We start from the raw sequence: 12,531 nt of genomic DNA on the forward strand, positions 1-12,531 counted from the left end.
TGAAGTCCAATCAACTTGAAACTTAGTACACTTGTTCCCCATGATATGATCTTTCTAATTTTAATGCCAAATTATAGTTTTGACCCCAATTTCATGGTCCACTGAACATAGAAAATGATAGTGCGAAGTTCAAGTTAAACTTTTTGGTCAAGGTAGTTTTTGATGAAGTTAAAGTCACATCAACTTGAAACTTAGTACATATGTTTCCTATGATATGATCTTTCTAATTTTAATTCCAAATTAAAGTTTTGACCCCAATTTCACGGTCCACTGAACATAGAAAATGATAGTGTGAGTGGGGCATTCGTGTACTATGGACACATTCTTGTTAATATCTGATGAGGTAATGTGTAGATGTAAAACTAAATCAGAATATTTACTTTTTACTTTGTAATTTCTTAACTTGAGGGTTTATCAAAAATTTACACACTCAGATTTTGTTTTAAACATCTGTTTTATGTAATATCATCTGTCCCCTAATCAGTAGTGGATGACATATTTATATCTCTACTTAACCATTTTATAATTGAGAGAAGATATGAAATTTTCACTCTGAAGGGCTTAGTTTGAAGACTGTTAATAGGGACCCGCGTTATTTCAGAAAATATCTTATTGATTAAGAGAACAAAAACTTCTACGTTGTGATCATTTAAGAGTGGCCTTCTATTTATTCAATGCTAACCATGTGGGCTTTGTTTTTTTTATATACCATAAATCGATTCGTTCATTCAGATATTTGTCAGTTTGCCTTGGCTCTTCAAGTCCAACACACAACTTCTCACGAAATTGGTATTTTTCTTACAAAAATTACATCGATGTGATGTATTCTTTTCATGGAGAATGAATGCTGCACCTTATTTTATTTGTTATCGTTTTTTTTTGTGTGTATCATTGACGTATAAGACAACCTGAATCTTCTTTATTCAAATTTAAAACATACGAGATGGCAATTATGACACAAAATAACTAAATTAAACTTACAGCAGAAGAAAGATAATGAACATCGCTTTTATAGTCTTCTAAATATCGAAGACGCGTGGTCTTTTTAAAAATGATGTCAATTTATAAAGGAAACAACAAACAAAATAGTTCGAATATTTATATTGGAAAAAGTAAAGGTGTGTAAATCATAACAATTATTTTATTTCAATGAAATTCAAACTGTTGAATTTTTTCCGCTGCGAGCAAATTTTTAATTTTTGTCGCATTTTGAAAATCAATAAATCTTGTATTCTTGTTGGAAGCTGCACTGTGTAGTTTATACCCGTTTTTTTCAATGCCACACAAATCCAACACAGACAAAAAAAATGGTAGGTTCAAGAAATAATTGATGCAAACTATACTTTATTGTAGTTTTAACATGGGTAGGCATTATATTCGTATGGTCCAAATACTCATAAGGTCCGGAACATATTTTATTTGCGATCACAAATGCACGAAGACGTCCATTTCTATGTAAATTGGGTCGATTTTTTTATATAGATAAGATGAATGCGTTTCTGTTGCCAAGTGTTTTTCACAAGTATAGTAGCAGTATAGTAGAACGGTTTAAGTATCCTATATACACCAAATGATACATTTTGCCAATACAATAACGTAAATGCATGCAAATTTCACAAGGTTTAATCCAAATAGCTTTCTTACTATCCAATAACTTTCAAGTACGAAAAATACAGGGCAGAAGTATATTTTGTCTTTATGTTTCGTATTTGCACAACTTTTGAAAGTGGATTATGTATTCGTTCTAAAATAAAATTAGACCAGATAAAAGTTAAAAGATTACATAACTCGACAATCGCAATTGTTAAATCCGAAAAAGATAATCAATCAATACATGCATTCAGTAAGTCATTCTTTTTTCTGAAAGAACATGGCTTTGCGATATCTTATTATGAAAATTGATTGTCGAAACATAACAAAAACACAAGTAAAGGACGTTTAATTAATCAATATAAATCAAAACACAAATTCCTGATTAGTATTTCGAATTATTTTATATAGGCGTTGAGAACCTTTGGTGACCCTACGGTTTAAATGTTTATATTAAGGACGTCGTGAGCAATGGGCGTTATAGACGAACGTTCACCTAATCTGTCCCAGTCAATGGGATATTAAAGTGCGCCAATCAATGTCCATAGCCACACTGTTATGAATTCGATACTATGTACAAGCATATGGTATAACAGTATACATATACTTTCAAATAATCATATGCATACATATGTATATGGATTTGCCCCATTAAAATTAAATCAGTGACCTTAGCCCAGGGGTTACAGTACAAGTTTTGTTCTTCCACACTTTTTTCTAAAATCAAGTTATCTTTTATGTAATTTTGAAGTCCTTTTATATGAGGTTTTATTTCTTACATCTAAAGTGAAGTAAGAGAAGAGGGACGAAAGATACCAAAGGGACAGTCAAACTCATAAATCTAAAACAAACTGACAACGCCATGGCTAAAAATGAAAAAGACAAACAGAAAAACAATAGTACACATGACACAACATAGAAAACTAAAGAATAAACAACACGAACCCCACCAAAAACTAGGGGTGATCTCAGGTGCTCCGGAAGGGTAAGCAGATCCTGCTCCACATGCGGCACCCGTCGTGTTGCTTATGTGATTACAAATCCGGTAAATAGTCTAATTCGGTAGGTCAAATTCATGAAAGGGAAGGGGATTGTAGTTACGACGTGAGGAACATATCCGATATCATTTGTGAAATGGTTATTCCATAACGGTCAACCAACTCGTGATGGCGTCCGTAAAATTTACGAAAGTAATTTGTCAGTAAAATAACTTTATTTTTGATAAAATTCATTTTATAATTTTTATAGAAGCCAAAAATGACAATATTTAAATTTATAGTGGAATTTCGATATGAACTTTTTTTAGCATGGCGTTGTCAGTTTATTTTCGACTTTGCGTTTTAATGTCCCTCTGCTAACTTTCGCCACTCTTTTGGAACATTTCTTTGATGGGTGCTTAGGTGGTCTGCTGCAAAGCATACTTCGGCCCCTTTCTAGCATATCAATGTTTTTCAACTCCAATGCAAATGCCTCGCCCTCCATCTATCTCGCTTCACCTTGCAGAACCTTCCTGTTTATTACGATTTAATAGTTTCTCGTCATATGCATGAAACAATTGCCACCGAACATTAAGCAAGTATCAATCAATCACATTTTAACCATGCAGAATAGAGATGAAGGATATTCAAAATATTTATTTGGACAGAAAACACACGTTACAATTACGTCTCGGGAAAAAATTACTTACAAGTGTCTTTGTATAGTGTGTTACTAGTATGTATTCCTAAACTTTACCACACTGATGAAAAGAAAAATATAAACCCACGTAGGTAACTAATTTCATTCTTCACATAACAAATGTATCAAATTTGTCAATACAATATGTCGTTGAAATTATGTGCGAATCATGTCCATAGGATTTATTTCTTTTTTGCTGAATATATTTTGTGAAAAGTGTAAGATGTCTTTCAAACAAACAAATGGTTCTGTATAACATTTTGGGATAGCATTGATTCAATACTACTCAAAACAGACGTATTATATGGCTTCAATATAATAGTGCCTAATTTCATAGTACTAAAACATGCCAATGTAAACAGAAAGGTCCATTTAAAAGTTTATAATGGGCAAACGATCAAGTTTTCCTCCCATGGGAGTTTTTTTACGACAATTTGCGACTATCTATTTTTTACCAGGTGAATGAAAAAATGCTTCCATGGGCAATTTAAGGTCGCTTGGAGGGAAGGGGGGGGGGGCGTCTTAATTAAATCCAAAATTTGTCAAAATGAAGTTTTTATCATGCTTTTTTTTCAAAAATAAAATAAAAAGTACAGGTCACCGGACTTTTTTTCATGCTACAGGTTGTGCAAAATTGTCATATTATGTATAGATAATGCATGGGAAATCCTATCTTGTGTGATAAAAAGAAAACACCATGATAAAATGTTAAGATAAAATGTGAGAAGATAGCTCTTATAACATGCTTTCAGATAAGAAAAAGAAAAAAAATGGGGTCACCGAACTTGTTTTCTTGCAACATATTGAAATAGGTAAATTCACAACACTTTCTATTATAAAATTTCTTTATCTCAGTAATCACCCCTTCCATAAGAGTTATCTCCCCTTATTTGGCCAAATTGAAAAAAAATTAATCAAACACAAATATGATGTTTTTGAGAAATTACAGCCGTAAATATGATAATAGTTATCAAAGGTACCAGGATTATAATTTAATAAAACACATAATTATCTGTTTTTACATCAAAAGTCCTACGCATGAATAACATACTACTCTCAAAATTTGCACATTTCATTAAAGATCTAGACCAACTGTTATCTGCTACTTCAAAATCCAAGATGGAGGAAGACACCCGGAGCCACCTAAAGAGATGAATAGGATCGAAATTTTAAATATTTACTCAAAATTTCTGGGTGTTTTTAACAATATTATCCATTGAGTAGAAATATCCAACGTTTTTGTCAAAACGTTCGATTAATCTTCTTACTATGATCTAAATATGTTTTACAGGGCTTTTGAAATATTTCATTTTTACTAAATTTTCACGATTTTAGACCCAAGTAATCTTCCTACATAAACCAAAAGTCAAAAAAAAAAAAGAGGAGTCAATGTATTCACTTGTCTTATAAAGATAAAAATAAAAGGTGTTAAAATAAATTGTACCGGTAATACGCCTTTTTCTTTCAGCAGACCTTTCGCCTTCTAAGGAACGGCTAATATCAAAACAATCACATATGTTTATCTTCAAATATCTTCTTTAATAATTTGAACTATGAAGAATAAGAGAATTTTAATAAAAACATATTAATACTATAAGGACAAAGGGATAAAAAGAGTGTGTAGGCCGGGAAAGGAAATGCCAGATTATTTCATTTGTTATTTAAAAAAAGCGATGAAGAAAAGTTTCTTCACAGCAGGTCTACAAAACTATCTGTTATTGATCGGGCTATATGGGCTTTGTTCTCTCCTTGGCTTCACGTTCAAAGACATGTTAGTTTGTACTAAAAATCAGGACAAGACCTCAGATAAAGAGATAATCTATTGCAAAACGTTAATCTTCAAAACCTGTCTAGTCTCGGGATAATTAAGTCTGAGACATATGATTAAGATAGTCGTCGTATAATGAACATGAACACCGTATGTATAAATCCTACTGTTTTAGGTTGTTGTTGTTCGGTTTCATAATTCACTAATTAATGAGAAAAGTAACATAATACTCATCAAAAAATTATAAAACATGATATTATGGGGATTAACTTCAAAAATATATCCGATACGCCTGTAAATTGACATTATTTATTTCTTCGAGAAAAAATGTCAGTAAATTTTTTTTTCATGAATGTTCTTTCAAACAGCGGCAAAAAATTACAAATATATATGATACATTGTATATTAGTCAAATGTAAAGTGCAAGGTTCACCTTTCATATGCGCAATATTACATGGCCTCATTTATCATCGATTTCAGTGATAACTATTTCATTAGAGTATACAGGTTTATTTTTAAAACTACAATATACACACACAATGTTTACAATTTCAAAAACAGCAGTATACATAAAAAGAGTATTTTGATACCATGGGAAAAGTTACTCCATATAACCTAACAGAATATTATAGTTGTGAGCAATGTTTTGAGTAAATAAACTATTGTTATAAATTTACTGTTTGCACATGTTTAAATTATTCGAAATACTAAGGATTTTCTTATCCCAGGCATATATTACTTAACCATATTTGGCAAAACTTTTCGAGTTTTGGGTCCTCAATGCTCTTCAACTCTATACTTGTTTGACTTCTAACTTTTTTTTTATCTGAGCGACGTCCCTAATGAGTCTAGTGTAGGCGAAACGCGCGTCTGGCGTATCAAATTTTAAGCCTGGTACCTTTGATAACTATTTATGTAACATCGCAAACATTTCTTATTTCTTATTCAAGATTCAATGGAAGTCGCAGATTTAAATGGAGGGGACTGCATACATATATATCAAAATGTATCCCCCTTTTATTCATTGCAAAGTAAAATGCTAAAAACGAACATTTCATATGGCTTGTTTGTTTTAGTTTAGAATGTCAAATTAAGAAACTTCGAATTCAATTGTATATCTACAAACCAGTCCGATGACCGAAATCGACTTCTATAGGGGTTATATATAGTCTTTCAATTGGGATTTTAATTAATATTTTTGGATTTGCAGAAATTCAATAAGTCAGATAGAAAATGATCGATAGCCAAATTATCAGGACAAGATCTACAAATATATCAAAACTGCCTTAATCGGAAATGAAGCATGTTTTTAACGACGAGTGTTTCTGTCATTGTTACAAGACAGGCGCAATATGTCAACAACTATATTATCTAATCTACATGATCATGATGATAGGTTTACTGTACGTATGTTATCTCTTGTAAGAACAATCGGGTTACTTTCTGTCTTGTTAAGGCATAGATCATGACAAATATGTTTGAAATTTTACTGGTTATTTTATTTGTTGATGTGGATTTGATTTTAACTGAACACTCTAGAACAGACAACGACTATACGAAGCGCCTTTTGTTAAGTGACCCTGATGTTATTAATTCACGATTAGTTGAAATGGAAAGAATGTACCAACTGTTGAAGAGAGAGATGATAGACATGAATACCACATTGAGCACGGCCCTGTCAGAGGAAAAGGCAAAAACTGAAAACCTGCAAAGAACTTTACAGAAGGGTATAGTTTATTATTCATGTTATTGTATTTACAATTTGAGAGTTATGAATACGATTTTCCTTGTTGAGACCGAATGGCAGTACTACTGTGTCTCAAGATGATCGCTGATTTTGTTTTGATTTTTTTATTCGGAATTCTCCGGTTTTATCCATTAAGCGCCATTACATTTTTTTTTTACATCACAACACCTTAATTTTCCTCATAATTTTATAACATATTGATTTAAATCTATGTTTTATAATTTTATAAAAATTGACAGAACTAATATTGTTGGGCTATCATTAAGCTTGATCGTTTATGAAGGAGCACAAATTGACAAAATTTTCCAGGACATTTTGTCCTGTTCTGTTTTCAATGTTTTCGTCAATAAAAATCAATGCACTCGAGTTTAACCTTTTATAAATAACTCGTAGCATATTTGCCTCGTACATCATTGTTATGATCAAACTTTAAACAAACACGAACACACACTTAATTTACTTAAGGAAAGAGCTGGAATAATCAATCTATCGGTAATCAGTAAACTAAATAATTGCTGTTTTGATTGCACTCATCAAGGTTAGCTAAGGACAAACTTTAATTAAAGAATAGAACTGAATCGCTCACATAGTAAGCATTTGCAACATTTAAATCATTTTTTTAATGAACAATGTTTTGTTTATTAGCTATTACATGTATTTACCATCAAATCCACAATTAACATGCCGTAACTATTGAGTTAGCTGCCATATCAACTTTTAGATGATCCACAAAGGTTAAAAGTAAAATCACAAAAATACTGAACTCAGAGAAAAATCAATTCGGAAAGTCCATAATCACATGACAAAATCAAATAACAAAACGCATCAAAAACGAATGGACAAGAACTGTCATATTCCCGACTTGGTACAGGCATTTTCAAATGTAGAAAATGGTGGATTGAACCTGGTTTTATAGCTAGCTAAACCTCTCACTTGTATGACAGTCGCATCAAATTCCATTATATAGTCACCGATGCGTGAACAAAATAAACAGACATAATAGGTAAAAATGTCAAAAATAGGGGTACAGCAGTCAACATTGTGTTATCATCTTAATCACTATAAAAACAACAAATGTAACGAAGAAGCACAAAAAGGCATACATCAAATTAACATCCTCATTTTGATTATATTATACGATTATATTTGTCTATGTAAAATGCACCCATCAAGGAAGGAGGGTATGGGTACTGGTGTAAAATTGCGCGTTTGAAATTCGCACAGGTAGACATGAAATAATTTTGTCGTTCAAAGTATGACGGGATGCACAAATACAGTCACGCAAAATAGATATAACAAACACTGACTTAGCAGTTAAAGTAATAATAATAAATAAAATAATAGTGTGGTTCAAAGTATGACGTGATACATAAGTACAGAGTCACGTAAAATGTATATCACAAAAAAAGTTAGTTAACAGTAAAAGTAATATTAATGAATAAAATAATTTTGTCATTCAAAGTATGACAAGATACATAGGTACAGAGTCACATCATAAAATAATTTTGTCGTTCAAAGTATGATGAGATATTAATTATTCCTTAAGAATCTATGAGATTGTATCTGAATTTGAAGCGAGCAAGTAATAACGGAATAATCATCAGTTAAAGAGTTTTCCTTTGTACGATACCATGATCATTCCTGCATAATATTTCGCGGAGTTTTATTTTATCTTTTTTTCATTCATTTTCTAAGCTTTAATACATAATTTTCCTTATGTTATGCGTTAGAAAGGAAATAATAGTATTTAATTTTTAATCTCAACTTGCCTAGAAACCCCGGATCACATACATGAGTATCGTGCATGGATAATTTACAGTAAAGGTCGGCAATATGGTTTATCGAAGTGTAAGCCAAAACAAAATATTTTTACCAATCTGATCCAAGTATTCGTAGATATGCAAATCATATAAAAATTATAAAAACTTATTTACATTACATGCATGTTTCATTATAATACGTTTTTGTGATTGGATAACAGCAATATTGTGTCATTCTTAAATTAACATTTATTCTAAAAACGAAATGTAACTCAGTCATGATGACACGAGCTTTCGCAATAAAATAAACTCGTCTGGTAAATAAAAGTAGAAATCGTGCTTTCGTGATGCTAGCAAATAAAAATTATCATTATAAGTATATTGAATGCTTCGTTGAATAATTTTGTAGGGTTTATACAAAATGTATTTCGGTCTACGCTTTTACATCCGAAACATTTACAAAAAGAAGTATTCACTTCTTAAATATATATCCTTTCTTTTTAATATATTAACATAGTGGTTTCGTAGGCTCTGTGGAAGACATACAAAGGTTCCCCGTGCATGATATACTTAGCATATTCTAACATTTGATAAAATAAACATGTTATGCTGTTTATTTTATTTCAGTTTCAGATTCCGGCTCTACATACGTGCGTTGGGGAAGAAAGCAGTGTTCTGGAACGGATACGGAAACCATTTATACAGGTTTGAAACTTTTTTTATGTGTACACATATTTCATTAAAGAGATCGTTATATATATAAAAATTATATAGCTACAAGGGTAAAGACATAAATACGAAAAATACAAGGTATTTAATAATTGGGGCAAGAAACGAGAGAACGAGAGTAGTGCTCTTATATAATCCGTCTCCGTAAATAAATAAAAGTTTATTTTGAATAGCAAAATAATATGTATTTACTTCAGGTGCAAAATGCACATCGATAACTAACTTTTTATATCATAATCTACATTATAATGAAAAACTGAACATTCTAAAATTTCAGGGTTTACAGCAGGACAGTTACAAGAAGGTCCAACACTTTCCTCTCGTTATGGTGGTCCTTCGAATATACTTTGCCTACCAAATAACCCTGAAACAAGTAATATAACAACTGTCGGTAGAAGTTTAATATATGGCACGGAGTACGAAGAAACATTTTTTGGAGCAGGTGCGGCAGATGAGGATGCACCATGTGCTGTTTGTAGAAGTCATTACACATATGCTTCCATAATGATTCCTGGTAGAAAGTCGTGTTATAGTGGTTGGAAACTGGAGTATCATGGATATCTTGCGTCTAACCATTATGGATACAAGGCATCATCATATATATGTGTGGACAATAAACCAGAATTTCTACAAGGTGGGAAGTCAAACCAAAACGGAAACTTACTGTATGCTACAGCAACAAAATGTGGATCCCTCCCGTGTCCTCCGTATGATGACAACTTTGCCGTATATTGCGTTGTTTGTTCTAAATAAAGATGCGTTTTCAATTTTTTTTTTATCATACTATACTTTCACTCATATGGAGAAATACGTTGCCTACTTCATCCCTTTGTTCGTTCGTTCTTCAATGATTCCGTGAAATATTGATCATCTACAGCACGCTTTTTTCATTTTTTTATCATGTATTTTTCAAACAGTTAATTTGACCTATATTTACGTACAGTTTTGGAAATTATATCTTAAATCTTAACGGAATCAGTACTTTGATAACTATATTCCTATGACATTAATTTATCATTCAGACCATAGAACAAACTGTCTATTTTTTAAAATTATTTTTATTCAATTATTTTTTGTGATCGTACATTTTTTTAATTGGATTCCCCTGTTTTGTATTTACTTCTTCCAAAGGCTGAATTTGAACTTGTGATTGTGCTTCTTAAGGTGTTGATAAATGATATTTTTTAAACGACAGGTGGTTACATTTATATATTTATTTATAATTGAAAGCAACAAAGACAGACGTCACGAATTTCTATGTTTTGTCTTGTGTACTAGTATTGTCTGTTTGGGTTTATCTTTGTTAGCCATGGCGTTGTCAGATTATTTTCGATCTCTTAGTTTTACTGTCCTTCTGGTATCTTTCGCCCCTCTTCTGAATTTATAGTTGTTGCACGGAAATTCATTGAGCCGTCATACGTAATTCCGCAATCAATTAACGATTTTGCCGTCGAAACCAGGTTTACCAGATAGCATACGTCTTATTACTCTAGGAATAACAACTAACACACATTTGCAATTATACATTTCTGAAGAAAGACACGGAAGTAATTTCACATAATGGTAATACGAGTTTAAGAGAAACCAATAATGATAACAGATTACCTCAGCTGTATTTGGCAAAACTGTTAGGATTTGTTGGTCCTCAATGTTTTTCAACTTCGAACTTTATTTGTTATTTTTACATTTTTTGATTTGAGCGTCACCGATTAGTCTTTTGTAGACGAAACGCGCGTCTGGCGTTAATAAAAAAATTCCAATCCTGGTATCTATGATGAGTTAATCATGTTGTGTTTAATATTTATGCAAAAGGTATCATCAAATCATGTTTCCATTGGTATTATTCGGCCCTGCTCCTGGTCATAGACTATTTGGCTTTACTCGCAAAGTTTGTGATTAGGTTAGTGTAAGGGAACCCATTGTATTTGCGTAAGTATATCTCATTAACATGGATGTTGTTAAGCGCCTGGCTTATTAATGGTCAATACATGTAATCTTTGAAACTTTTGCATAGTTTACAAATAAAATGCATTTTTGGTTCTTGTTGTTCAATTTTTTTAATGATCCAATTTCTAAATTGCATGATTTAATTGAACCACACTGAGCTGATGTACGGTATGGATTTTTTTATCTCTTTTTATGCTTCTGGATCATAAGATTAGAGTGACAGCATTGATAAACTACAGTAACTGTTATTGTTATATAATATAGGTAACACATTAAAACAATACAGAATATTAACTAAAAAATAAAGAGAAAAGAAAGATCAACGGAAAAGGGAGGATCCACAACACAAACTTGTAGACTTGCGTTCCTTTGAGGTCTATGTACATTGTAAGGAGAATATATAATATTTCTCGTACAGACGCGTCTATTTAATTTGCTTTATTTGCAATATTTTTGAATATGATTTTATATGTGTCACTAAACTTTTGGGAAATAATAATCAATCAATGTTATTGTTGCTATCGTCCTGTTCTGTTTTCAATGTTTTTGTCATACAAACAATTTCTTTTTAAAGTCAAGGACCTAGAAGTTCACCTTTTCTAAATAACTCGTAACATCTTTGCCTTGTACATCATTGTTATGATCAAACTTACACAAACACGAAAACACACTTTATTTACTCAAGGAAAGATCTGGAATAATTAATCTATCTGTAATCAGTAAACTAAACAATCTCACGCATTTAAGAATGTTTGATTGCACTCATAAAGGTTAGCTAAGGACAAACTTTAGGCAAAGAATTGGACTGATTCGCTAACATAGTAAACATTTTGCAACATTAAATCATTTGCAACAGTAGCTGCTCTTCCATTAATGAAATATATGAAGTGCGATTTCAACAAGTTTTGATTCAGATCAACTTAAGGGAAATTAAAAAGAAGATAGTTATGAGAGGACAATGACATCATAGCTTTATGTATTGACATTTCAGGGGTGACAAGTTCATAATGATGTGGTATGATTGCAAATGGGACAACTCTCTATCAAAGAGAAAAGTGATATATAAATTAACAAGTATTGGTCACCACATGGCGTTCAAAGTTAATCACAATATATATCGTATAGTTAAAACCCATTCCTCTATTTAATCAGGAGTGGCTATGTTGTTCATCTGATTTGAACACAATAGTACATGCCATAAACAACTGCTGAAACTTTAAGTTTTGTGTGTCCGAGAAGATTTTCTTTTAAAGTTTACAAAACGATGGACGCCAAACAGTGACATAAGGCAACATTGCCATTTGGGGCAATTG

The 12,531-nt window shown here is 31.7% G+C and overlaps 1 protein-coding gene across 1 annotated transcript; it reads left to right on the forward strand.

The window, feature by feature from the left end:
• Positions 1–6,251: 6,251 nt before the first annotated feature.
• Positions 6,252–10,038, forward strand: LOC139489148 (uncharacterized). Its single transcript, XM_071275308.1, has 3 exons — positions 6,252–6,762; positions 9,170–9,247; positions 9,549–10,038. The coding sequence occupies exons 1-3, from the start codon at positions 6,501–6,503 to the stop codon at positions 10,022–10,024; spliced, it is 816 nt and encodes a 271-aa protein (XP_071131409.1). The 5' UTR covers positions 6,252–6,500; the 3' UTR covers positions 10,025–10,038.
• The last annotated feature ends 2,493 nt before the right edge of the window (positions 10,039–12,531 follow it).

The sequence above is a fragment of the Mytilus edulis genome, chromosome 9, assembly GCF_963676685.1.
Source record: "Mytilus edulis chromosome 9, xbMytEdul2.2, whole genome shotgun sequence".
NCBI classification, from domain to species: domain Eukaryota; kingdom Metazoa; phylum Mollusca; class Bivalvia; order Mytilida; family Mytilidae; genus Mytilus; species Mytilus edulis.